The 27,540-nt window shown below is 38.6% G+C and overlaps 3 protein-coding genes across 8 annotated transcripts; 1 reads left to right on the top strand and 2 right to left on the bottom strand.

The window, feature by feature from the left end:
* Positions 1-378: 378 nt before the first annotated feature.
* Positions 379-7,129, bottom strand: LOC149047736 (uncharacterized). Of its 2 annotated transcripts, none has more exons than XM_089199159.1 (6): positions 6,887-7,129; positions 5,975-6,193; positions 5,658-5,773; positions 4,259-5,308; positions 2,930-3,932; positions 379-2,472 (listed from the first exon to the last, which is right to left on the bottom strand). In XM_089199159.1, exons 1-6 carry the CDS (start codon positions 7,092-7,094, stop codon positions 1,715-1,717), a joined length of 3,354 nt encoding a protein of 1,117 aa, XP_089055285.1. In that variant the 5' UTR covers positions 7,095-7,129; the 3' UTR covers positions 379-1,714. The 2 variants fall into 2 exon arrangements, with proteins under 2 accessions (XP_089055285.1, XP_089055286.1); XM_089199160.1 differs by having other exon boundaries at positions 1,952-2,135; positions 6,887-7,126.
* Positions 7,130-8,728: 1,599 nt separating this feature from the next.
* On the top strand, positions 8,729-13,170 carry LOC149047735 (uncharacterized). Of its 5 annotated transcripts, none has more exons than XM_089199114.1 (5): positions 8,729-8,884; positions 9,411-9,458; positions 11,660-11,767; positions 11,880-12,081; positions 12,646-13,170. In XM_089199114.1, the coding sequence occupies exons 1-5, from the start codon at positions 8,855-8,857 to the stop codon at positions 12,918-12,920; spliced, it is 663 nt and encodes a 220-aa protein (XP_089055240.1). In that variant the 5' UTR covers positions 8,729-8,854; the 3' UTR covers positions 12,921-13,170. The 5 variants fall into 5 exon arrangements, with proteins under 5 accessions (XP_089055240.1, XP_089055245.1, XP_089055244.1 ...); XM_089199119.1 differs by having other exon boundaries at positions 12,572-13,170; XM_089199118.1 differs by having other exon boundaries at positions 11,880-12,150; positions 12,646-12,765.
* Positions 13,171-18,094: 4,924 nt separating this feature from the next.
* LOC149047734 (uncharacterized) lies at positions 18,095-21,248 on the bottom strand. Its single transcript, XM_089199411.1, has 3 exons — positions 20,919-21,248; positions 20,687-20,779; positions 18,095-20,199 (listed from the first exon to the last, which is right to left on the bottom strand). The coding sequence occupies exons 1-3, from the start codon at positions 21,166-21,168 to the stop codon at positions 19,997-19,999; spliced, it is 546 nt and encodes a 181-aa protein (XP_089055537.1). The 5' UTR covers positions 21,169-21,248; the 3' UTR covers positions 18,095-19,996.
* Positions 21,249-27,540: the final 6,292 nt, after the last annotated feature.

Genomic DNA, 27,540 nt, shown 5'->3' with positions numbered 1-27,540 from the left:
CCTTTTTAAACTTGTCGATTGTAAATGTTAAAAACTTCTTTCTTCAAATTTCTTTCAGGAAATTAAAGAGTAAGTACGAAATAATACTCGGCTGAAGTTTCGATGTTAGGGATTGTTTCTTATGCGTTCACCGTTTTCTCGAAGTTGCGGTCGGATTTTGTTCTTTTGAGTACGAAAAACCAGCAAAAAATCGATTTTTCAAACTTTTTGTAATTTCTCCCGTACAATGAATCGCTTGAACCCAAAATTATTTTTTCTTTAATAAGGTTACTAAAAGGGATGTTTTGGCGAGAGGAAAAAAAATTCGTTTTTTCCACGAGTGTCATGCGATTTTCGATTTTCTCGGAAAATGGCTCTTAAGTTCGTTATTCCCGAATTTCCCACCTTGCAATAATCCCTGCAGCAAAAAAAGAAAAAAAAAAGCATGAAAGTCAACTTTATAGCTTGCTTTAGTTTTGTTTTGGATTTTTTTTTATGATTTTTCCTCCGAAACCAGGAAACCCTAGCCAGGTAACTAGAAATTCTCAGTTTCATTTAGAGCTTGTCCACAACACAACTTCAAACTTGCGTGTGCTTATCGCATCCTTAAAACCTTCCAGACCTCTTCAAAATCGTTGAAAAGCCTATTGAGGCTAATAATAATCTTTGAGTTAACTATGACCAATTCACGCCGCGAGCGCGAGAAAAAGAGAACCACTCCGCAGGGCTGAATACGCGATGTGGAGTGTTATAAAATTCCACATTCTCGCGCGTAACGCTTTCTCTAGAGACCTCTAGGAGTGTTGTTTAGCGAAGATAAACAAAGTTATCTTTGGTTAACTCAAAGAACTTGCAGAAATACCTCCAGCCTGCATAAAAGGCGCTTTATGAGCCAAGCGAGGCGAAAGTGGCATTTTGCACGAAGCGCGAGAAGCGACGAGGGGAGGAGAAAAATAAAGCTTTATTTTTCTCCATCCCTCGTCTCGCGCTTCGCACTCGTTTCGTGCTTCGAGGAAATGCCGCGTTCGCCTCGCTTGGCTCATAAAGCGGCTGTTATGCAGGCTAAAATACCTCTTCACATTTATAAGATAAGGTATCATTGATTTGTCAGAGCGGGAAGAGACATTTATAACGTGCAAATAGTCACGAGCTGAAAGGTAACTGACTGATTTGTAACAAGGACTCACCCTGACAAACAAGAAATGATCTCACTTTCCGAAAAGGAACGCTCTTTTAAACATAAACAAACTTCAAAAATAAGTAAAGGAAGCAAAACAATGAACAAAATAGATTTTTTTCTTGACTTAGTTATTCCGGCGAGAACAAATGGTGAATGATTCACTCCTGGAAGCAAGCCACTGAGGAGAAGTGAGAACACCGTTTAGGCAAAACTCTACAATTTGTGTACTTTACTAGCCTGTTCACAGACTCTCTTCATTTTTAGATATCGTCGAGTGCACGTATAAAAAAAAAAGCGCGTTCCGCCCTCTCTCACGAGCAATCGCTTATCTTGTGCGCGCATTAAATTCCCAAAACAGAAAAACGTCTGTGAGCAGGGTAGTACTTTCTGTTTCTACATATTTTTCCCACGGAGCTGGCAAGTGCAATTAATGACGGCTTTTTTCAGCAGGTCAACGTAGAGCGCTTTGCGGCGAACAGGCTTGGGAGGTACTTCTAATTCTAGTTGCTGACAAATGTTTTGAAGCATTCCAAGTTTAAGTCGCTCCAGAGATCCTCACTTGGCCATGGCACAGATATCGTACTGATCGTAAGTGATGGGGTGCTGTAGCGTGATGGATAGGATTGTTTCTCTTGCCATGGCAAAGTTTTCCTCTTCTACTACAGCTTGGATTTCAGCATCGTCGGATGTTTGCCGTCGGACCTTCGCTGCAAGACGTGAGAAATATGAAGTGCACTGCTGCGGGGTAAGAAACTCGGATACTTTGAGCAAACGAACACCATCAGGTCCTTGTGCACGTCTCATTTCACGTGATACGATATCACCGTCCAGTTTTCTGCCGCTGGTTTGACCAATTGTAAACTTCGCATTTAGATAATCCCTCTGGTTTTGGTTAAAGCGATATGCTTTTTTGCTCGGCTTTAGCGCCCATCCTTCTTTTACCTCTACTTCGCCGGATGTAGCCTCTCTTGTATCCCTAAAAGACGCAAACGAAATAACTTGACTGGTCGTGCCCTCCTCCAACCTGGACTTGTAGTCTAGTTTGGCAAGGTCTAACAAAGACCGTTTCTCTAAAGACTTGGTGCATTTCTCTAAAGATAGGTGTTTTTCGAGAGAAGACAGCCTTTGAAAGACCTTAACACACCCATCCTGAGGGCAGGTAAACACGGATGACGATTCATTTGTATTTTCAGTGGGATCATGAACCTGCTCCACTTCCGTCTCTTGCTTCTTCCTTGACTGAGTCGGTTTTGGGCTATGGGGTTTAAAGTCTCCAGAAGAAAACTCAGATGAAAGCCAACCAATGCCATGCTCTGAAGTAGATAACACATAAAGAAACAAGATTTACATAAACAGCACTGTTAACCTACTTCAATACTTCACTCTGCACAGCCTGTGAAGAGTGCCCCTTTGGTCCACTTTGCTGCGCAAACAGATGAAACGTTTGCTTTTTACATCTTATGACCGGACATGTTCTTCAGAACCGCCATATTCTGCAATGTTCGTTTTAAAAATTTTGTAGAACAAATCAAGGACTATAAATTTATAAAGGGTCTAAGGGGCTTAAGTCTTTTACAAAGCAAAACCCCACGGGGTGGCAGACACCCGCTCCTCCTGCGTACCAGGATGGGAAATGGATGCCTTTCATGCGTCTGAAAGCTATAACAAACGATAAACGTACACCTTTTTACTCAAACTATAAAAAAATATATATTTGCGCGATGAAATAATTCTAAAAAAGGAAGAATTGTGAATTTTCATTAGGCTAACCTTCTGATGTTGTTTCCAATGGGATCTCTTTTCCCTTTCCCATACCATAAGCGCGCCAAGCTACGAGAATTTCGTCTTTAAACTCGAAATTGTTTAATTTGTTGATACCAGTAATCTTTCTGTTGTCATCTACTACTGCTTCCTCTTCAACACTTTGCATGACAGCAACTCGAACTCCTTCTATCCCCCCATGCGAAAGAAGAGCACTCTTCAGTTGTTCGGCATTGGTCACGTCATTTCCTTCGTTTATGAAAGTCCTGACGTGATTCTTGCAGGTTGCAGCAAGCCTGTCTGTGGCACCTTTTCCACCCTGTGGGTCAGAAAAGTCAATGCGCTTGATTTCGATGCCGGTGGAGGAGGATATCACTGGGCATGAGAGTACGGTGGACGACGAATGATAACATCCTGCGTTATCTTGGTTAAAGAACGCCTTGTTAATCTCACTGTGCTCCAGCTTGATGGTATTCAGGACATCCTGCATGATTTTAACCACTGCAGCACTGCCTTGATTGCACGACTGGACTATGTGCAGAAAGCCCTGCCACTGGAGTACCCCGCTCACACGACGGTAGACGACAGAAACGTGCCAGGAGATACCTCGCTTACCAAACCAGTCGGCTTGGGACTCTCTGTATTTTTGTGGCAGGAACTTCATGGCCCAGTCGTTAATTATCAAGACAGTGTTGTCGTCAAGTTTCTCCAGTGCATCTATTCTCGCTTGGTCTTGGTTAGCTGATCTAAGGATGTGGCATTTCCAGGACATTATGGCCAGCTGGGCTGTCTGGAATATAAATAGCGCTTCGTCTTTCGCGTCCTGAGTCGGAAAGGTCGTCTCGCCAAGGACCCGTTCAATCTTTGCCAGAGTTTCCTGAAGACTTTGACAACGGTCACAAAGATCAGTGTGTTGGTGACTGCATTGTTGCTGGTAATCTGCATCACTACTGTCGCTAAGAGCAAACAACACACAATGGTCTGCTACGTTAGAGGGGCTTGTGACATGAACCTGTTGATAAAACAAAACTGAGATTACTGTTTGTCTGTGCTTATACTTCAATATAATAGTTAATCAAATGATTTTTTAATCTAACATATATTATTAACGTAAGGGGGCGAATAACTTTTAACCTTAACCTTAGAAAAAAACTATCCTCGTGCGCGCATTGTTAATCTCGAGAATTTATGTAAGCTAGTTACACGTGCACCATTTAGTGAAGAAAAAGAGTACAAAATATATATTTGTTTTACGGAATGATTTTGTTGACGAGGTAAAATAAGTACTTACTTTTAGTTTTATTCAAGCTGTCTTTCTGGAGTCAGAATTCACATTACCTTATAGTCCCCCTTCAAATACTGCTTGCTTGTCATAAGAGCTTGCACAACTGTAGTCTCCCACTCCTTGCCGGAACCTAATCCCCCTATTTGGCGTACGAGGGCCACGAGATCATCAAATGCGCGAGCGCCTTCAGCTGCAAAATAATCTAAGCCCTGCAGTGATTTTCTTACAGAGGCACTGCACTCAAAGAGTACCCGTCTCATAGTAGTTTCGCTGAATGGTTTGAAGTTGATCTCCAAACAGTACTGAGTGTACTGTTGTATCACTCGCTCGGGTATCATCATACGGATTACGTTAGGTACTTGAATAACCTCACCAGACGAAAGCTTGAGATGTTTTTGCCCAAATGGAAGGTCCTGAACAAGATGCGGGCTCGTGATGAAACCAAGAAAGTGGTCAAGCTGCCTCAAGTCTACTCGTATTCGTGTGGTAGGCTGTTGTGGAACTTGAGCGCCTCGGCCAAACTGTGATCGATGAAGATTAGCCATGGAGTATCGGTATCTTGTCAACCCCGGGATATAACGGGAAATGTCGTTGAAAGTTCCAACCCCTGCCATAATCGAAAGCACTTGTCTACGGGTATCCCAGCTGGTTGCATTCTGGTACGCTTCTGCTAGGGCCTCTAAATACAAATGCTCTGAATGTGACAACTCGCTTACACCTAGGGCCTTGTTCATAGCCGTAGAAGAGGCTAAACGTCGCCAGAGTTCACCAGCATTATCAGGGGTGACGCTCTTTAGCACACTTGCTACTATTTCTGTGGCTCTCCTTGTTTGACGTTCTCTTGTTCGCTCAGAGGAATCACTCCAAGAAAGCCATGGCTTTCCAAGCGGTTCAAGTTTGCATGCTGCCAGGAACTCACTCAGCTTTTCGCGCGGCTCATGTAAGATCACAGGTGTAGGCTCGTCACTCTGAGTGGAAGCTGTGCTTATTGTGTCTGGTGACAGAAAGGTGTCATCAGCGATTGTTAGGCGTCCAAGGCTTTCTGCGAACTCTTCAACAGATTGACCGGTATCACTTTGTCCTGGAGATGAGTTTGAGCTGTTCTGTAACATACAAAAAAGACGTTTAGACATCAATGTTACTTCAATATTTCTGTTTATTTTGTCACTGGGCATTAGTTTTTTTAATTATAGTTCGAAACTTAAGTTATACATCATTTTAAAAAAAGAAAATATGAATTTACATGCATACCGCTATCATTATCAATACTCCCGCTCCAGCCAGACCGAAAGGAATTTAAAGAAACGAACAGTGACCTATTCGTCTTAAAATCATTTTCAGAGTCATTTTCAAAGTTTACAGTTATTCACAGTTACCCAGCCCTTTCGGAATTTTGGCATTTGTTATGTTGGAATAACTGTCTGTATCCAAGGTTACCGTTTACTTACTTACATTTGCTTCTGAAGTCTCTAGTTCTACGCATGGAGTAACTTCAATCATTGGTGCGGGTGTCACTTTCTGTTGTTGGTTTGTCTCCGTGAAATGTTGCTTGCACATTCTGCAAAGAGCTGTGGCAAAAATAAAAGTTAACCTTGTTAAAAGGCCATCGCCGATTTCTTTACTATTCTTCAAAGCCATTTTCTTCTTTGGGGGGAGGGGAACAGGAGAATAAAGGGTATTGTAACGCTTGCGCATATGTTGCTTTACGCCCTCGCTCGTTTAAAATTAAAGCGTATACTTTAGCTACAAACGTGTTACGATAAACTTACGCGATCCAACTTGAATAAGTATTCCTTCAGTGTTTAAAATAAATGCAGATAGAACGCTGTCCAAATGCCGATCGCCTTTGACCGAGGCTGTTTTGTGAGCAGCTATTTCTAGCGGAATGCTACACTTCACTTTTGAGGATCTCCAGCGCATACCAAATTCCGCTCTGTGGCGAGGGCATATTGTCAATGACAAGTGGGACTCTTCCACTGCAAATACCCCTAAACAAAGGTAAAGGGAAAATTATCCATTGCATACATCACGAGCGAGTTGAGAGGCTCGTGTGCTAGGAGATCTCGAGGTCCCCTTTTTCATAAAAAAGTCTTTAAAGTCTGTGTATCAGTGACAGGTGTGTGTGCGTGGGTGGCGTAGCGGAGGGGGGGGTGGGGGTGGTGAATAAAGATCTTTTTTGCTACCGTAAGCGTTAATATTAGGTTTGCAAAATATTAACGCCGCGGATAAAAGCCTGCGATTTTCAAAGAGATGAGCTCGTTTGCTTATTGTTCTTGCAAGCAGGATACAAAAGAGCGGTACACAAGTACTGGGGACAATAATTTTGTCACATGGACGGGGACATTTCGGTTCGACCGACCGAAATAACCTGACCGACCGAAATAACCTGACCGACCGAAATAACCTGACCAACCGAAATAACCTGACCGACCGAAATAACCTGACCGCTCAAAGTGGACCAGCTTCAAAGGTGTTCCCAAATATTCTGGTAGGACTGAACCGAAATGGTCCATTCCATTTGATTTCTAACCGAAACTTGCGGAATTTTGGGCTGAATGGAAAGCACCCGAAGATTTTCTTAGAATAACATGACCATCTAGAGGTCTGTGATAAAGAGATGATGGAAATGTACACCACTATTAGCCGCTACGTAAGACGGTAAGACAGTACATAAGATTTACCTGCTCTTGCTAACAGCAGTTTCCATTCAGTGTCAAGTGCTGTATCTGCTTTTAATCCATACAGCTCGCAGTGCCTCGAAATGTCCCTTGTACAATTTCTTAAAGCGAGAACTTCAACTTGGCCTGGATAATCGCTGCTTAAACCACAGGGTGTGGCGTCGTGTAATAAACTAGAAAAACTACATGAGTGAAACGTTGCCGAAGCCATGACAAAAAACAAAGCTCTCCCAACAAACGAGACAAACTCCGCTAACGCTGTTTCAGTATTCGTAATACTAGACGGGAATAATTCAATTAAAAATAATATCGTAGAGGCACGTGCAATAGTAAGTGGCGAAACAGTTCGTGACAATATATAAATTTTATTCCAGGAGCATTTGACCTGGAAATGTTTTATTAATATTGTTCTTAGAGTCGAATAATTCTACACTGATGATCTATAAACAGACGTACAGTTGTACATTTTTTCATTGGGACAGCTGTAATTGCTTCTTTGTCTGTTTACATTGTGTACGAAGTATAGCACGTACCGTCATATGCGACAAGCTTGCGTGACCAATCTCCGCACGTTTGCTAAATTACACGTCATATGATCTTGTTATCCCGTCTAGTATCTGATTTGTTCGCCCAATAAGAATAATACTCACCTTGTTAACTGTGTGGTTTGAGCAGTGGTTAATTTTCATCATTGTATGTTATTTTCGGACCAAAACATAATCGGGTTTCATTATTATTAAAGCGTCTGATAATGCGTAATAAGCGCTGCGTGGGAAGTGTTTAGATAGCTCAAGCGCTGAAGTTGCTGGACACATTTTGGTCAAAATCAGGTATGGATGAGTTGCCACTTCACAGGACAAACAGATTGAGAGATGGATTTAACTTCTATCGCAACAAGCAATGGTAAGTTGTTCGTTCAACAAAACTTTGCGTTAAAAATATGAATTCATTCAGCGGGCCGTCTAATTTGCATAAATTTTATTTACTCAGATACTCAAATTGCTTACTTTAGTGTGAGGACTATATTGGATTTCCAGAGCTAAAACTTTCCAGTAATTTAGTTCAATAGCCAAGGTTTTATTCTATATGGGTTTTACTTGGAAGCGGCATATACCAGTGGCCTTTTACAACAGTTAAAGTTCGCCTTCATTTATTAACATTTCCAGGGATACAAATTTGACCTTTTTAAACTTGTCGATTGTAAATGTTAAAAACTTCTTTCTTCAAATTTCTTTCAGGAAATTAAAGAGTAAGTACGAAATAATACTTGGCTGAAGTTTCGATGTTAGGGATTGTTTCTTATGCGTTCACCGTTTTCTCGAAGTTGCGGTCGGATTTTGTTCTTTTGAGTACGAAAAACCAGCAAAAAATCGATTTTTCAAACTTTTTGTAATTTCTCCCGTACAATGAATCGCTTGAACCCAAAATTATTTTTTCTTCAATAAGGTTACTAAAAGGGATGTTTTGGCGAGAGGAAAAAAAATTCGTTTTTTTCACGAGTGTCATGCGATTTTCGATTTTCTCGGAAAATGGCTCTTAAAACGCGATTATGAAGCGAGAGGATTCCAATGCTTAATACGGCGTTGAAAAACTCCAGCAAGTTTCAGAATTATACGGATATGACTCTCTTAACCTGTTAAGTTTTATGACACTAGATGTGGAGAATATTCACTCGGTTGTGCATCACAAAGATCCACTTTGCAAAGTGTTGAACTACGCGAGAAACTTTGGAAACGCAGCCAAGGAAGGCGTAAAGAAGGCAACCCATCGGGCGGCGTACTATTTTACAAATCCGAAGTCTTGGTAAGCTGTACCCGAACGTGCTATGATCCTGTCAGCCCAACATGTCCTCATTCTAGAATTACCAATAATCAGTAACTGGCTCAGAGTCTTGTTTTACCAATAATCAGTAAAACAAGAGGCAATGCTAAGGAGGCGTGGATCCCAAGCAACGCGCTCTTCTGAAACAAGATGGCGGAGCAAAGCGAAAAGAGGGAACAGGTATAATTTTATTTTTATTTGGTCTTTCTCCTTTATTTCTTTGTCTATTTTTTTTTTCCGTGAAAAGCAAATAATCCTATACCTTTCTTTTTGTATATATATATGCATATTTCGTATGCATTTTGATACAATTTGCAATGCTAATTTCTGTGTTGCCTGTTGAATATTCATTGAATAGCTGATCAGTCTCGCCAATCAACTTGTACTCCAAATTCGCAGCGCTACATTTTACTCGGCGTTAAGCATAGTTGAGCAATGCGTCCACTTTGTTATAAAACTAATTTACATCCGTTTTGTCGATTTGACGTTTTGAACTGTTCAATTTTACTTTTTATTTCGCGCTTTTTGTCACCGTAGCCATCGACGGCGCCAAATGATGTGTCCAAATGGCCGCATTTTACCGTGAAAACTTTTTGCGATCACTGCCAATACGTCGTTTGATAGAAGTAGTTCTTCTTTCTGATTTTCTCGTTTAATTTTTTTACCTCAAGTATTTAGTATTTGTTTCTTAATTTCTCAATTTCAGTTCAGTGATTCATCAGAATCCAATTCTTCACAGCCTAGACGTAAAAAGGTAGGCTTCTGCTTGATCCACTCTATTGTCATCTCAGTTTAACATGGAAATACAGTATAAATTGTTGATTGTGTTTAAAGTGTAACACCTTTTTATTCTACTGTACTTTGTACTACAGTAGGACCTCTATTAAGCGGCCACCCTCCATAATTAGGTGGCCACTTCGCAAAGTCTCCAATTATTTGTTAGTAAACTGCTGTATTCGATTAGTCTATTCAGCTACCTTTTGGCTGTCACAAGGTTATTATTTATTGCTTTTCAAGCCAAATTGGTGGTGATTGAATGACTATTCTATGGTTCAAGAGACTTGCAGAGGCCGTAGGGGTATGCACATCACTGATTAACCCTGGCTTTGTTACCTGAGTACCTTGCCCTAGCTATGGAAAGGTTTTTCACTTTACATCTCTCTGTGCCTCCCATACTCAATTATGTACACTCACATATTTACACTTTTCAAGGAACATTTTCCTATACAGATCAATAAATTATTTTTACTGTCATTTTTCTACCTTATTAAAGTATTTATACCTCTATTAAACGGCCAACCTCTATTATGTGGCCAGTTTTCAAAGTCCCAATTGTGGCCGCTTAAATATGTCCCCATCCCCTCTCCCCCAAGTTATTTGAGAATGTGAAAATTTTCTGAACAAAAAAAAATTGTTATTTGCATCCATCGCCTTTAAGAGGTGTTAAAGGACCCTAGGCAGCCACACCTTTGATTTTGTTTACATACGGGTTTTCCAGTATTATATTTTATGCGGAGCATGTCAAAACAAAGGGATCCCCTCAAAACTACTAAAGGTGCTTTGACAGACTTCCAGTAACACAACTTGCGGCGCTGCAATAAGATTTTGCTTCACCACACAATTTTCATAATTTCAATGGCATCAAGAATGGCGGATTTCAAGAATTTCAGGGCTTGGCTGACTAGGGTCCTTTAAGTGAAGAATACTTTAAAAGATGATACAGAAGATTATCAGCATGGAGTGCATCAGATTTCGTTCTAGTGAATCAAAAATTGTGATGCTTTGGTTTAACAGAGCCTGCCATGCTATAGGATAGACCTATTGTATTCCCTGGTAGCTCTAATTCATCAGAATGCACATTGAATGCTCCTGAAGTTATTTCCAAAATAAGTCAACATCAGAAAACGATCATCTTTCAAAGGAGTTTGAAGTTTTCTTACTTTAGCTAGTAGATTATCTGTAGTTTCGTGAATAACTGCTTTTCAAATTAAACCGGTTTTCCAGTTTATTAAACAATCCTCTATTTAGCAAAATCTGTATGGTATTAGTCTCTTTGCTTCTAACTTCTTGAGGTAGACAGATAAAAATACCCAACGTATTTTTACTTTCAATAATCCATGTTTATTTCTCCTTGCTCAGTATTAAAGATCAATAATCTAATAGCCATGAAGTTAAATTATGTTCTTTTTTTAGGATCTAAACACTTTGGATATTATAAGTTGTAACTTCTCCATGCACCCCTCCCCCCCAGTGTTCTTCGAGGGAAATCAAAGTGCTATATTAGATAATTACCAGTTATTCTACTTTTCTTTTTAACATGCAAAAATGACTGGGGAGTCAATGGGTCACATTACAATTACATTTCTCAGTCTTGAATCATAGACATACTCCATCAAATTAAGTAGTCAAAATATTGTTAATAAAATCATCTTTGGCTGCATTGGTATGACATTTTATCCCTGTCAAAATTCAATGTTTGCTTTTTCATTCTTCTTTTTGCATTTGCTTCTACATTTGTTGTACAAATTCTTAGTTTGCACTTTCGCCATTCAACTTTCCTTGTGCAAAATTCAAGTTTTTGCCTTGTACATTCACCTTGTCTTAGTTAGTATGCAAGTTTTTGCATTCCACATTCAAGTTCAGTGGATTGTACATTAAAGTTTTTACATTTAACGTTCAGCATTTGTCATTCAAGATTTTGTGGGGATGGAATGTCGCACCAGTGTGGTCAGTGTTTGTTAGTTTGTCAGTGCCAATGGCGATTAGAAAAACTGTTGGTAAATTATAGTCAGCAGTCAAGTTTTTACATGACAATTACCTATTTTGTATAACAACTAAATAACTTTTAAGTTAACTTATGACTTTTAATTAAGTACATGCATTACATATACACGTATTACATAAATACATTTTATTATTATTATTTTTATTATTATACTGTATTTGTCATTTTAGAGAAGATTCAGTGATGATCCCCAAGATCCTCATGATGCCTACTGGCAAAAAATAAGGGAAAAGGGCAAGACAAATGTAACTGTTCAGAAGAGGTGCCTGCAGTTAAGGGTATGACAAAGACCTAATTGCATTCCTGAATTTTGTTTGGACAGTATTTCCTATCATGTTAATGTTAGTGCCTTTTAATAAGTACTGAAATTTTGTGTATATGTTTTCTTAGGCAGACACTTTGTACCAGAAACACTATTATGATGTCATAGTGTTTTTTCATTCCTGTGTCCCTGGTCGGGAGACTGACCGCCACATTTTTTATTATTGTGGCACTCCAGGTAGTGGCAGGCTTTTCTTAAAGGATGCAGAAAATGAAAAGTCCCAGAGTCATGGAGCAACAGTTCTCAGAGCATTGAAACGATTTTATTATGGTACGATCTTACACTTGGAAATAATAAAATGTTGCATATTACTACTTGTGTGGATCTAAAACCTATTGAGTAAGAAGCATTCTTTATTAACTTGAAATATAAAAAGAAACACACCCAGAAACAAAACGTCTGGACTTACAATTTCTAACGTACTATCTACCTATTATGTATATGCAAGACTTGTTTATTGAAAACAATTTCAAACATAATTATAATCAACATATAAACTGTAATTTCTACATTTACTGCAATATTTTTAAATTTATTTATTCCCTGAAAGTACACTAATTACAGTGTAACACTTTTTCCAACATGACATTAGCACTACTACATATCAATTTCTGGTTTTCATCGTAATGCCATCAATAATTTTTGTTTTTATGTTGCCAAACCAAGTTATATACTTTTTTCATGATTGTTTCTAAAGTTTTCTAGTTTAGTTCAGTTATTTTTTACAATCTTTTCTCATTTTTTTCTCATACTGTTTCAGAACAACCTCCATCTGAAAGAACCACTGGTGCCTTTCCTCTTTAATTCAAATTTAGCCTTTCTTTTACCTTACAGGGCAAAATACTTGGCTCTTTTTGAAAAATATACAACGATTACATTACACTAGGTCTTCTAACCAAACTAAAGGAAGCAGACAACCTTTCTTGAAGATCAAATATAGGAATTATCATTTCTGCACGACAGAGTCCTGGAACCGAGTATGTTGCCATAGCAACATCAAATTATACACCGTCTGGTGTATTTGTTTGGGTGTAACAAGCTTGGCAAGTTTAAAGTACCTTGTCCAATTATTACCAGAGATATTCTTAATTTTGTGTTTTGAGCCTTAACCTTCTCACCTTGCATCCCGAAGAAGCCAAACAAGCTGAAGATGTAAATAGTTTTAAAGGAATTATTAAATAACAATGCATGCATATAATTTATCTTTTCGCATGTAACCATTCATTGATATGTTTAATTTTGTAGTTATTAGCTAGCACGGCTCTCTGGGGAACATTTAAGGACGAAGGAGAGGCCGAGGTTAAATAAAGCTTTACAATACATTACAGTACAGTGCAGTAATAAAAGTACATTACAGTACGGTACGGTACATTACATTACATTACATTACATTACATTGCATTGCATTGCATTGCATTGCATTGCATTGCGTTGCATTGCATTACATTACATTACATTACATATAAAAGTAAAACTTTTGGGAAATGTATCCTCATTGTAAATTGACCAACAAAGGACTATTGCAATGCCCCTGTGAAGCTTAGAGTAAATGGAAACGCCCCAAGCATGTTCTTATTTTAAAATATTCATTTGCCTTTGGCCACTTACCGTTAAAGGACTACTCAAAAGATGCGTTTGTGCTAAATATTAGACCCTATTTGCATGGATCAATTAAAGCCCATTTATCACCTTTCTGAGAAAAGTCTGTAGTTAGGGCCCCAAGCCGTAAAATGGTCGCACAAATCATCCTTTTTTTCGCATGTCTGTGGAAAGTACGTAGTGTGGGAAACTTGTTTTAAAATGATTGCTCAAAGGATGTGTTTCGACTGAATATTGGACCCCATTCAAATAGATCGAATGAAGTACGTTTTTCTGCCAAAAAGTCTGTATTTTGGGCCACATGCCGTAAAATGGTTGCGCAGAGTAAACCTTTTGGCTAAATATTGGACTCATTCGCATGGATCAGTGGAATTCCATTTTCGCCTTTTTGCGAAAAAGTCTGTAGTTTAAGCCATTGGTCGTAAAATGGTTGCACAAAGCACGGGGTTTGGCAAAATATAGGACTCGTTCACATAGAGCAATTGAAGTCCATTTTTCGTCTTTCTGCGAAAAAGTCTGTAGTTTTGGCCAATGGTCGTGAAATGGTTGCACAAAGCATTCGTTTTGGCTAAATATTGGACTCATTCGCATAGATCGATTTCAGTCTAGTTTTCGCCCCAAGTTCTGCGAAAAATTCTGAGGTTTGGGCCACATGCCGTAAAATGGTTGCACAAAGAATACGTTTGCTAAATATTGGACTCATTCCCATAGATCAATGAAAGTCCATATTTCGCCTTTCGCGCGAGAGAGTCTGTAGTTTGGGCCACATGCCGTAAAAAGGTTGCACAAAGCATGGGTTCTGGCAAAATATAGGACTCATTGGCATAGATCGATTTCAGTCCAGTTTTCGCCATTCTGCGAAAAAGTCTAAAGTTTGGGCTACATACCGTAAAATGGTTGTACAAGGTATACGTTTCTGCAAAATATTGGACTCCAATTGAATTCCATTTTTCGCCTCTCTGCGAAAAAGTCTGTATGTTGAGCCTCATGCCGTCAAATGGTTGGACAAAGCATCGGTTTTGGCAAAGTACAGGACTCATTCGGATAGATCAATTTCAGTCCATTTTTCGCCTTTCTGCGAAAAAGTCTGAGGTTTGGGCCACATGCCGTAAAATGGTTGCACAAAGCATACGTTTCTGCTAGATATTGGACTCGTTCGCATGATCGATCTCAGTCCATTTTTCGCCTTTCTGCGAAAAATGCCGTAAAATGGTTGCACAGGGCATACGTTTTCGCTAAATATTGGCCACATTCGCATTTATCGATTTCAGTACATTTTTCGGCATTGTGCGAAAAAGTCGGAGGTTTGGGCCACATGCCGTCAAATGGCTGCACAAAGCATACGTTTTCGCTAAATATTGGACTCATTCGCATAAATCAATTGAAGTCCATTTTTCGCCTTTCTAAGAAAAAGTCTGCAGTTTGGGCCACATGCCGTAGAATGGCTGCACAAAGCATGGGTTTTGGCGAAATATTGGCCTCATTCGCATAGATCGATTTCAGTCCAGTTTTCGCCGACTTCGCCATTCTGCGAAAAAGTCTGAAGTTTGGGCTACATGCCGTAAAATGGTTGCACAAAGCATACGTTTTTGCTAAATATTGGACTCGTTCGCATGATCGATCTCAGTCCATTTTTAGCCTTTCTGCGAAAAATACCGTAAAATGGTTGCACAGGGCATACGTTTTCGCTAAATATTGGCCACATTCGCATTTATCGATTTCAGTCCAGTTTTCGCCATTCTGCGGAAAAGTCTGAAGTTTGGGCTACATGCCGTAAAATGGTTACACAAGGCATACGTTTTTGGTAAATATTGGCCTCATTCGCATAGATCGATTTCAGTCCATTTTTCAGCATTGTGCGAAAAAGTCGGAGGTTTGGGCCACATGCTGTCAAATGGCTGCACAAAGCATACGTTTTCGCTAAATATTGGACTCATTCGCATAGATCAACTGAAGTCCATTGTTGGCTTTTTTGAGAGAAGGTCTGTAGTTTGGGCCAATGGTCGTAAAATGGTTGCACAAAGCATTCGTTTTGGCTAAATATTGGAGTCATTGGCATATATCGGTTAAAGTCCATTTTTCGCCTTTTTGCGAAAAAGTCTGTAGTTTAAGCCAATGGTCGTAAAATGGTTGCACAAAGCATTCGTTTTGGCTAAATATTGGACTCATTCAAATAGATCGATTTTAGTCCAGTTTTCGCCAAGTTCTGCGAAGAAGTCTGAGGTTTTGGCCACATGCCGTAAAATGGTTCCACAAAGTATACCTTTTTGCTAAATATTGGACTCGTTCGAATAGATCAATTGAAGTCCATTTTTCGCCTTTATGCGAAAGAGTCTGTAGTTTGGGCCACATGCCGTAAAATGGTTACACAAAGCATCGGTTTTGGCAAAAAATAGGACTCATTCGCATAGATCGATTTCAGTCCAGTTTTCTCCATTCTGTGAGAAAGTCTAAGGTTTGGTTCACATGCCGTAAAATGGTTGCACAAAGCATACGTTTTTGCTAAATATTGGACTCGTTTGCATGAACGATTTGGGTCCATTTTTCGCCTTTCTGCGAAAACGTCTGTAGTTTGGGCTACATGCCGTAAAATGGTTGCACAAAGCATACGTTTTTGCTAAATATTGGACTCGTTCGCATAGATCGATTTCAGTCCATTTTTCGCCTTTCTGCAAAAAAGTCTGAAGTTTGGGCTACATGCCGTAAAATGGTTGTGCAAAGCCTGCGTTTTGGCTATTTCTGTGAAAAAGTCCGCTTTTTGGGCCACATGCCACAAAATGAATGCAGAAATGATGCGTTTTGGCTTAAAATTGGACCCCATTCGCATGCATTGATTAAAATGCATTTTTCACATTTGTCTGTGGAAAAATCCGTGGTTTGCGCCCCTTGTTTTAGAATGATTGCACAAAGGATGTGTTTTGCCTAAACATCGATTGAAGTCAGAGATCAATTGAAGTCAGTTTCTATCATTTCAGCCAAAAGGTCTGTAGTTTGGGCCACACGCCGTAACAAGTGATAGCAAAAAAGAAGCGTTTTGGCAAAACATTGAACTTATTCTCATACATTGATTGACTTCAATTTTTCATATTTCTGCGAAAAAGCTCACAGATTAGCCCATCTACCGTAAAACGATTTCACAAGCATGCGTTTTGGCTTATTATTGTAAACATGGTATCCCAAAATGTCGTGAATCCAAAGCTGACGTATGCATAAATAGCAATCTTGGCGAATTCCTATTCTGATTATGTATCGTGATGACTCAATTTAGCGTCCTCCTTTCAACTTGCGCCCCTGTTCGAATGTGTTTTTGTTAATAAGCTCCCCTATTCCAATAAGCACTCCCTATTCTAGTAAGCGCCCACATCAAAACAAGCGCTGCTATTCTAATAAGCGTCATTCCTTTAAGGATCCTTATTCAGTTCACGCGACAAGGATCCTTTCCACGGGATCACAGAAGGGAAGCTGTCTACAGAACAGCACAACAAAGGCAAACCGGCGTCCTATAGTTGACTGGCCCCGGTACCACCTATGCAAACTTAGTTTGCATTGGTTATTTTCATTATTAACTCCCTTGGGATTGTATGAATATCCTATATAATAGATTGCATTGTACCACACCCTGTCAATCCACTTGAGACCGCGATCTGAAGTCATGTTTAGCTTCCCACCCTCGAGTAAGTCGGGTTGAACCTGTTTTGACACCTTTCCTCGGTCTGGTCTTGGCGCGTCGCAGGCCAGAGGGATTCCCCATACCTTAACTACATCTCATGAAAAACAATACAAAGGGGGGAATATTACACTTTGTGCGGCCTTCGAACCAGCCGGAAGAGACATTTCAACACACCAGGTAAACAAAATGCGATTCTGAATTTATCTTGATATTTTCATCTGTTTCAAATATCAAAATTTCATCAGGCAAACAAAAAATATACATCCGCCATTACAAATGAGCAACACATTTTCTGTGCAATTAATTTGGGAGTCTCAGAGTGATATTTGCCGAGTCAAACCTGACACTAGGAAACTTTAAATAGACAGCGTAAAGCAAAACGTACTCCCGTACATACTATCTATGGGGTGTCAGTTGCTGTGAAGGGTGTGGCACAGTGAATCAGTTTTTTGATCTGAATATGATTTCATTTACTTGGACACTGTCCAGTGGACTGATCAGTAGCCCTGCTGGAATTAATTAACCGAATGAAAAGAACGGTACATGCAGAATAGAAACTTCAATTTAAATTGAATTTCATATTACCGATGCACACGCACATAGATATGCACTTAATTGTAACAAAGATTTAGTGGACAAAAGCAAGTTTGGGGTAGCCGGTAGGAAAAGAACGGTTGCAAAATTCATCGTATCTTGTTCTAAAACACAATAAAGGGTTTCAGATTCCTAGTAGTACACCCCCGCCCAAACAGTTCTCGAGTATTCCTTCCTGCCAACTAAAAAATAAAACATTGTTTAAGCCTTCAGAATGAACATTCAAATTATTTCCTCAGGAATTACAGAAGATTTGAAAAAACGGGTATATTTCTGCTTCAAAAAATTATGGACTAAAAAGCTGCAAACAATGTTAATTTGTGATTGCTTCCAACACTTCCAACTTCCCTTGGATGGGATATTACGCGGTTCTTACTTAAACGAATTTAAAGATAAAGAATGCACACAACACTCCTCAGCTACCAACATAAACGTTTTAATATTGTTATTATTTCCTACTGGAATGCCTTTAGAACCTACAACACTTTCTAGAGTTTAGGTAAAGCGTTTGACATGTTCAGCTTCTAAACTGAAACGTTTCTTCGACTTTTCAATAGGAAGAACTGTTGCCATTGTTGCTTTAATACATGTGACTTTTGTTTTCTGAAGAATTTTACACTAACTTTAACTGAAACTGGTACAGTTAGCCTTATGTAATTACTGCACCTGATTATACAGTTTGCTCATAAACATTCGAATCATGTGAACTTTTACTTTGTTCGAGAGAGATTTCCCATTGGTAAAAAAAATAAATTGCATGTCTAGTTTTAACCGGTGCATCAGTTTTATTATCTTGTTGTTGGAGCTTTTTATCTCAAAATAAATGTTTGTAGTGATTTGTTGTCGAGGCGATTTACATTTTTTCCTGGCGCAACTGCACTCGTCATGAAGCTAAATTTGGGATTTTGTTCAGAGGTTTTGTGTTTTACAATTTGCAACGATTGCTCTGCGTGCAGCAGTTTCTTATATGCATGTTCGCAAATTTCTCAACAATGACACTGACATGCTCGAAATAAAAAAATAAATTCATTTCAGTTGCTTTAAATTTAGTACAGACTGAAGTGAAAGAATCCTGAGTCTGAGGACCATGTAAACTGACTTGGAAGGCTGAGGAGTTGATCTTCAAAACCTTCCTCATCGCACTACATGCTACCACTCCGGTATAGGCGAGGCTCCTATTGAAAAACTGAGCTTTGGGTTTTGGAACACATACGTTTATCTGGCAGCCTCTAGTTTCATAATGGTTGATATCTCTAACTGGTGTAAAGTTGCGTGCCAGTTTCCGTTAATTAATGAAGGTGACAGAAAAGATGGTCTGCTTGTTCTTAAGCCTCTGCAGCTTCGAGGAGACAAACAAATTTCTACTGGACCTTTATAGCAAACTTAAGTTTATGGAGTGGATCCCCAAGGATACACATAAGGGGTCATAAAGACTTAACCCTAACAACATAATAAGTAGAAGAGGGACATGGTGGTATAAAATTGGCTGAAATTATATTAGATTAACTGAAATTAAACCTAATTTGTTTATTGAATGCAAAACAGACTTACAAAGGGAAAAAAGCATAAATTATAACAAAAATATTAAGAAAACTTAAATTCAACAACAGAACAATCCCAATTATTACATTACTTGCGAAAAATTTTGGACGGTGTTAATTTTGAACAAAAAAAGTGTCTGAAAATAAACCGTCTGAATTTTTTAAGCGTCCCAAATTTAAAACGTCTGAAAATTTTACAGTGCAGCAAACCACGCTGGTAAGCCGAAACAAACCTGATATGATGACAGGAATAGTGAAGGCTGTCACTAAGAAGCTAGAACCAGAAGATCCTTTCCAAATTCTTGTCGTAGACTATTAAACCACTTTGAGCTCCAAAGCTCAAAAACTCTAGATGAGACACTGATTGAAATACTCACATATATCTACATGACAAAATTTGTGTTATTTTCTCATCGTTATATCCGTTAACCCTTAAGGGTGCAGAAAAACTATTTTAAGGCACGTTTTCGCAGCGTTATTCAACGTTTGTTGGCTTAAAAATTGCTTTAGCAATGTTTCAGTGAAGTGTCCGAAATCTTTGTCCAAAATTTGTCCAAAATGAGAAAAAATGTGTCCGAAAATTAACCATCTGAAATAAAACGTTGAAATTTAAACCTCCGAAAATTTTTGCACGTAATGTAAGTACTATGTAGTTGACAACAAAATTGATAGTGACCTCATGGCTTAATAAAGACTACTAACATTATTGCATTAGAAAAAGTACATCTCAAAGTACTACTCATCCAAGACTAAGTATGTCATGAGACAAAGTAAACAGTGTTTATCTTGACTCACACCTGTTACATTTTTGGACTCTTGGTGCAGAGCACTTTAGCATTGATTCAAATAAATGGGTCCTCGAAGCTTGCCAATTTGCATTAAGTGACTCCATTCTTTTTCCCCAATCATTCGCTTGGGAGTCTCTAAGGTCTGTCCAACCATGAAGAAGGTCGTCTGCTTCATTTAGAAGAAATTCATAATTACCTAACAAGGAAAAGATAAAAATTAAAAATAAAATGATATGCAGCCAAAATTAGGTGGAATGTGTGATACAGCAGATTGGGTGAAATAATATAGGTGGCTGTGGTTGATGTTGTTGTGGCGATGTTGCTGTGGTTGAAATAAGGGTGATACATAGCACAATTACATTACTATATGTCAAAAGCCAGTGGGCAAGAAAGGTAGTACATTATAAGGTAAAATATATAAACAATGAAGTGGCATTGATGGTGAAAAAAAGGTTATTCCAGTTTTTGCGTGTGATTTGTTGGGCAAGACTTCACAGAAATTCATTTCTTCAAATTAATAAACGACAACAACAATTATTTTACATATACCCACGCGGCAATGTAATATCATCTATAAATATGCATTAACTGATTTGACCGGGTTCTGGCCGTTCAGTTGCAGCAAATGTCAAACTAAACTTATACCCAACCAACGATATAACTAACAATTTTTTGATTAATACCATCTGAATCCTGGTCTGCGCACTGTTCTATGAAAGGCTCACAAGAATCATGCATTTCTTCATCAAGGCCAGTGTCATTTGTACTCTTAGCTCCTAAAAATGCAGTAAAAAGAATTCAGGAAATGTAAAATATATGCGTAAAAAAAGCCCAAGTCACTAAACGCGAAAAGAAAGAGAACACTTTATGACTTTACACGAGGCTAAAACGTCTGGAAACAGTACCAGTACGTACCCTGGCTTTTCCTATTTGGTCTGTATTTCGATTTATAAACTCGTCGGCCAGTTAGAGGATCTCGCCGAAATTCCATGATTGTAGCCTTCTTTTTGGTTTTCTTAACGGCATTTTGATCCAAAAGTTTAGCAAGACCGGCAATAATATCCGCAGATGACTCTTTAATTCCCTTTTTCTTTGGCCTTTTCCTAGATCTGCTCTCATCTTGATCCGCCATTTTGATTCCTTGGGATCCACGCCTCCTTAGCATTGCCTCTTGTTTTACTGATTATTGGTAAAACAAGACTCTGAGCCAGTTACTGATTATTGGTAATTCTAGAATGAGGACATGTTGGTCAGCCATACCAGTAATTCAACCATTACCACCTGTACCGATGGCACCACAGAGTGTACAGAAGATGAGGGACTGGGCGCAAACATTTGGTGCTGCAGTGCGTCAGCGTTTTGTCAGACAGGAGACAACAATGGCAAGAGCTGGAACTCTCCCATCCTACCTCTACCAGAGAGCAATTCAGCAGGGTGAACCGGTCAGCCTCGAACGCTCTGACCTCGAGGAGCAGCAGGAAAAAGACGAGGAGGAAGATATGATGTTTAAGTACGATTCCCCAAGCAGTGATGAAGAATCGGCCAACGACGAGACCGCGTGTGATGTTGGCGAGATTCCATCTTTACAACGAAGGCGAATTTTCTCCTCGGAAGAGTTTCTCGCTTCGGAAGAAGTATTCGCTTCAACAGCAGAATTTTGTTCAGTTAATTTTTCTTTATTTTCCTTGTTATGAAACTATGGATTGCCGTCACCTTTTTTTTTTTTATACTTTTGTTGACATTGCTGTTCGTTTCTTTGATACTGACCTGTCCCTACTAATACGCTTTTCCATGATCGAAGTTAGACATAAGGAAGTCGTGACTGCGACTAACGTACGTTATTCGTGCAAAACTTCGAAAACCTCTAAAATGAACAATAACATAGTTTTGGTGAAAAGAAACCAACGTCTGACGGTGAGCAAAGACTTTAACTGATCAATCCTGGTTAAGAAAAGGCCCCTTTAACGACTGCAAATATATGAAAATCATATATATGTAAACTGCGGTTGAAGAAATGATTATGAAAGCGATCCTCGCAGTTATGAACACTACTTAGCTAGTAGTAAAAATGAGACCTGAAAAAAATTCAGGCCCGTACGGGATTTGAACCCATCACCTCTGTGATACCGGTGGAGTGCTCTATAAACTGAGCTAACAAGCTAACTGAGAGCTGGTCATTATGTTTGTTTTAAATAAACCCCCCAAGTGATGAATGAATGACTGCAAATGAAAATCATATAAATTTGAACTGCGGTTGAAGAAACGAATATGAAAGCGATCCTCGCAGTTAAGAATGCTACTTCACTAATAGGCCCTTTTAAATTGAGGTATTGGGCTAAGAAAAAAATTTATGAACGGGATCGGGATTCGCCGGTATAAACCATCGGGATGACGGGATTAAGAGAAAATTTTAGTGAGGATCGCGGGATTGAAGAACCTTATTGGAGACCCTCAAAGTACGTGATGAAATGTAAGTTGTTTTACATGTACATCATGGGAAAAGAGGCGGAAAAACACGTTTTGTCTTAAAAATGATACCGAATAAAAAAAAAATGCGCACCTTAGATATCCCGATAAATCTCGACCGATCTCTGCAAAGGCCACAACCACTCATATGAACCCAAAATAAGCCCAAAATTTCTGGTTAACGTCATTCTTTGTGCACGGCCCCCAAATTCTATGACTTCATTTACAAGAAACTGAACAATATCCAAACGCTGTGATTGGTGCAAGATATCCAATTACGGCGATATGATTGGTGCGAGATACATAACATAATGCAACAATCTGATTGGTGCGAGATACATACTTTAAGCAAATGAAGATCATCGCAGTATATACTCAACTTAAGCAGTTGAGAAATAAGGCCTGAAAAAAATTCAGGCCTGAACGGGAATCGAACCCATGACCTCTGCGATACCGGTGCAGCGCTCTAACCAACTGAGCTATCAAGCCAACTGGAAGCTACTGGTATATAACGAACTCACAACTGACCAGCTTCCAGTTGGCTTGATAGCTCAGTTGGTTAGAGCGCTGCACCGGTATCGCAGAGGTCATGGGTTCGATTCCCGTTCAGGCCTGAATTTTTTTCAGGCCTTATTTCTCAACTGCTTAAGTTGAGTATATACTGCGATGATCTTCATTTGCTTAAAATGTATTTTCCGCAGTACAAATATATGACTTCCATGTATTCTTATCACATACATACTTTAATGCGGCAATCTGATTGATGCAAGATACATACCCTAGTGCGGCGATATGATTGGTACGAGCACCATACCACTCTACACGCTAACATAGAGTTATGTTTTTCCCTAAAAAAATATTCAAAAACGCACACCCTTCAGGGGCTCCTTGGGTATCATTTTTAGAACACGTTATCAAACCCCTGCAGACTTTTGTTTCTATATGGTTGCTGACCATTGAGATCCACACAAGTGGAATTTTGCCAGGATCGAAGAGAACTGAGTGATACGGTACGAAATCTTGATGTGTGCAAAAAAAATAAAATCTGTTAATTGTTAAATGTTTCTCAAACTTTTGGCGCGCGAGACTACACCGTCTGTTTGTTTTCAAGTTAAAGCCTGCGTATCCCTAAACCAGCCTTTTTGATTGATGTTTCACAATCGTGATATTCATTCCTTGTTATCATCACAAAGACTAGCTATCTACGCAATATTAAAGATATGATAATGGTTTTTAAAAATTTGCTTCGAAAAAATGCAATTGGCATCGGTTACACATATAAAGTGAACCATCTATCAGACTTCTGTCCGTTTAAGTCGCGACTCAAGTAAGCTACGTTCGTTTAAATAGAGCAGGTCGCGCGTTATGTAATCATGTGCCGAAACTCCTACTGGTCTGTAGAATGTCCCCTGTTGTGTGATAACGGATGCACAATTTGGTGGGTTTACGAGCGTGGAATAGAATGGACACAATTGTGAACAGCTTTCGTGTACATCTCTTCATTGTTCCCACATGATTGTTATGTGAATGTAAAGGTAGTAAAATGGGCAATCTTCTATGAAAAGGAAATTTATCTGGAGCTGGAAAGAGCTCTTATTATTATCTTCTCGCGCAAACCTATCATAAAAAAACTGAAATATTCACTTCAAGTCTAAGTGAGAGTGATTGAAACGCGGCAGGGCAGTGAAAATAGCGGAGGTACAGACACAGAGGAAACAAGTTGAAGCTGGAAAGAGCTGTTATCATTATCTTCTCGCGCAAAATCGAATAAACCTATCATGAAAAACTGATATATTCTCTTCAAGTCTAAGCGAGAGTGATTGAAAAGCGGCAGGTTAGTGAAAATAGCGGAAATGTGGACACAGAGGAAACAAGTTGAATTTGGAAAGAAATTTACATCACTACAGTTATTTAATTAAGACGTGTATTTATTGAAAAAATCTACGTGTGTAGCTTCTAATATGGTCTATTCTGTGTTTATTTTGGCAACTTAATGCACGGAACATCGCCTGATTAAACAAAATGGTTTTAAGTTGTATTTAAATGAAATAAGTATGAGAAGAGTCGTAGAGAAAATTAAGTATCCGGTCAATAAAGGGCATTTGGCACAACACGGCGGCAAAACAGAAACAGACTGTTTAATATTAACCACCACGAAAATCGCCTTGTTTTGTAACGGAATAGTTTTCGGTATTTTCAGTTTTCAAAGATAATCTTTAATCATTTTTTGAACATAGATATTCTCACTCTTCTCAGAAATTAAAAAAGGGGATACGAGAAACTATTGTCAGATTCCTCGATTGAATAAAACGCGTCGTTTCAAAACGGACGACGCAGATAAACTTAAGAAACAAAACGAATTTTTAAAATTAACTTGATTTTGGCCTGGACTCAGGTATATATATCTGTTGCTGAAAAGGGTTTAACCTTGGCGAAAATTTTTACTTTTCTGCATTGTAAGTTCAGTTTAAGATATGAACTTAGAAGTAACACAATTATTTTATCCAATTTAATTAAAATTTTAATCTTTCTATTTACTAGAGGGATAAAGTCATTGAATGTTCCTTAAACATTGATAACAGGAAAAAGTTTGATGACTGAACAATATTTTGCAGCACACCCCAAACCCGACATAAAAATTTTTTCAAACTGCATTAAAATAACGTTTTAGTCTTTGTTACTCCTTTACGAGTCTCGAGTAATGTTTTTTATTCGCCCCAAGCAACGATTTCGCTTCACGTTGTCGCTAACCCGTACTCGTTGATGTACCAAATCTCGATTGCTTTTCCTGATTTACAAGTATTCTGTCTGGTCTCTAGCCCACTCGTGCAGTTTATGATGGCAGTATGACAGCTTGAGGTTTTGATACAATTTCTTTGAGCACCTTGGCCTTCGATAGTCTTTTCATCGAAAAATTCAGGAAACATTGCCTTTGCAAGATGTATTTCCCCGTTAAGACAGTCCACCTTAGCTGATGAAAGTAATTCCAATGAACCTGAACTAGAACTTGAAGAATCGTCACTGTGTTTGTATAAAACAAACCCTTGCTGAAATGTTTTGACAAGACTTTCGCTGATGCTCTGTCGACAAGCCATTTTTGTTCCCATGAAGGAAAAAATTTAAGGAACTATTTGTTGGGGCTGTCACCCCAAGCAGGGAGAAATCTCGACTGATATTCGGTTTGGCAAACATCTCATAAAACTACAATGGTAAGTGAAGTTACGTAACGAACATTGAGCTGTCTGCACGAGGCGAGGCACGTGAAACTGTGTGCGCGTGATGTGACTTAGATTAAGGTTTTAAATTAGCGGTGCCACAGAGATCTTAGTGCAAAGTCTCAAAATTTTTAAAAAAATCTTAAAGATTAAGAAATTGAGATATGATGATACAAAGCTCTGAAAATGGCATTGCAAATGAACTTTATTCTGCTTAAGAATAAAACTCGATGAAATCATATCACACATCTTGTATGACTATGAATTACCTTCCCCACAAGAATTTGTTTGAAATTTATTTCTCATTTTGTACTCAATCTATTTTTTAAGTAAACTACAAACAATAATACAAAGAGTTTCTTTCAAATTAGTTTTTTTTCATAATTTTAATTTCAAGCTGGAATGAAAATTTCAAAGAGATCAGTTGATCCATGGCAAATTGGTCCAAAAATGATGTTAATGTGATTTCCATTGATCAAGTCAAGGTCAGCTTCTGCGCACATCAAAGTAATTATTCTTTTATGTCGGAAGGTGATGTCTGGTCTCATTATAGTGATCATGATAATTCAACCGATGCTGGATATAGATGTGTCAGCGTGCTTTCTTGTTTTGTATCAGTATTAGTTTGAATAAGTATTAAAACAGTTTATGCCAAAAACCAACTTTGATTGCGATTTGAGGGATTTTGCCAGCAGAAGCTTAAGTGCCAACAGATTCGTTCGTTTAATTGATGCTATTATTAATTTGACTACTGGGATCATGGTGGGCCAAGCTAATGGAAGGAGACAAAGAATTATTATTTTTCTCTCTAATTAGCATTCTTGAAGTATAAACTGGGCTCGATTCAAGGCCCAGATCACATGTATCGTGTTTGAGGGATAATTAGCTTAGCTTTCGCTCGTCCAATTTCTGCCTCTTACTCAACTTATGGCACAACCGGGAAATAAGAAATGCAAACTCAGGATCGACGTTGGCGACTTTATGTCATCATGACGCGCAAGTTCGAGAGAATAACAAGAATGGATCTATTGCTTCCTATTTCTAAAGGTGACATCACATAGTGTAGTAACAGCCAAAATAAAAAAAAAACTATTTAATAATAAATGTCGAATAAGTTCGTTTCTTCACAATATCCAACGTAAATGCCTGCAAAAATAGTACTGTAATCCTAAAAAACTTATCTTAAAGCAGATTCCTTCTCTGAGTGAAAGTCAAAATTGGATTTTTCCTCCTTAAAGCACTTCCATGTTCAACGGAAACTTTAATGACTTTGATATAGCCCTTAAAAATTTATAATCCGTCGTTTTCCAGTGAGACAGCCGCAAAAGTCTCAAGAACTCCACTCTCAGTTCATTTTCAATACGAGCCACTCTAACGATGTCGATTTTTTAACATCCAAGTTAATCGTTATGTTCTTCCTCGCAAAGTAACACCATTGATTCTCGGAAATAAAAGAGGATACTTTTTTGAAAGGATTATGTAACTCAGAGTCCTGGAAAAACACGTGCAAAGGCAATTGAAGACAACATGGTGTGAAAAGAATTTTTCTTCAATATGAATTAACATTAAATTAATGTAAATATATGAAAATCATATACATGAACTGCGGTTGAAGAAACGAATATGGAAGCGATCCTCGCAGTTATGGACCGACTACTTAAGTAGCAGTGAAAATAACGCCTGAAAAAATTCAGGTCTATAAGGAATTTGTACCCATGACTATTTCACTGCTTCTTGAGTAATGTTCATAAATGTGAGGATCGCTTCTGTATTCGTTTCTTCAACCACAGTTTACATATATGATTTCCATATATTTACAGTCATTTATTCACCACTTCGAGGGTTTATTTGGAACC

This window comes from Pocillopora damicornis, chromosome 3 (assembly GCF_964200805.1).
Source record: "Pocillopora damicornis chromosome 3, jaPocDami1.2, whole genome shotgun sequence".
NCBI lineage: Eukaryota > Metazoa > Cnidaria > Anthozoa > Scleractinia > Pocilloporidae > Pocillopora > Pocillopora damicornis.
The sequence above is the reverse complement of the archived record's forward strand: the minus strand, read 5'-3'. Positions and strand labels throughout refer to the sequence as shown.

Coding starts and splice junctions, on each gene's coding strand:
- LOC149047736 (XM_089199159.1), bottom strand. CDS start 7,094: ATGGCTTCGGCAACGTTTCACTCATGTAGTTTTTCTAGTTTATTACAC. Junction 6,194..6,886: donor ACTGCTGTTAGCAAGAGCAG/GTAAATCTTATG, acceptor ACCTTTGTTTAG/GGGTATTTGCAGTGGAAGAG. Junction 5,309..5,657: donor TAGAGACTTCAGAAGCAAAT/GTAAGTAAGTAA, acceptor TGTATGTTACAG/AACAGCTCAAACTCATCTCC.
- LOC149047735 (XM_089199114.1), top strand. CDS start 8,855: ATGGCGGAGCAAAGCGAAAAGAGGGAACAG. Junction 9,459..11,659: donor CACAGCCTAGACGTAAAAAG/GTAGGCTTCTGC, acceptor TTGTCATTTTAG/AGAAGATTCAGTGATGATCC. Junction 12,082..12,645: donor ATTGAAACGATTTTATTATG/GTACGATCTTAC, acceptor TTTACCTTACAG/GGCAAAATACTTGGCTCTTT.
- LOC149047734 (XM_089199411.1), bottom strand. CDS start 21,168: ATGCTAAGGAGGCGTGGATCCCAAGGAATCAAAATGGCGGATCAAGAT. Junction 20,780..20,918: donor ACCAAATAGGAAAAGCCAGG/GTACGTACTGGT, acceptor CTGCATTTTTAG/GAGCTAAGAGTACAAATGAC. Junction 20,200..20,686: donor CGCAGACCAGGATTCAGATG/GTATTAATCAAA, acceptor TTTCCTTGTTAG/GTAATTATGAATTTCTTCTA.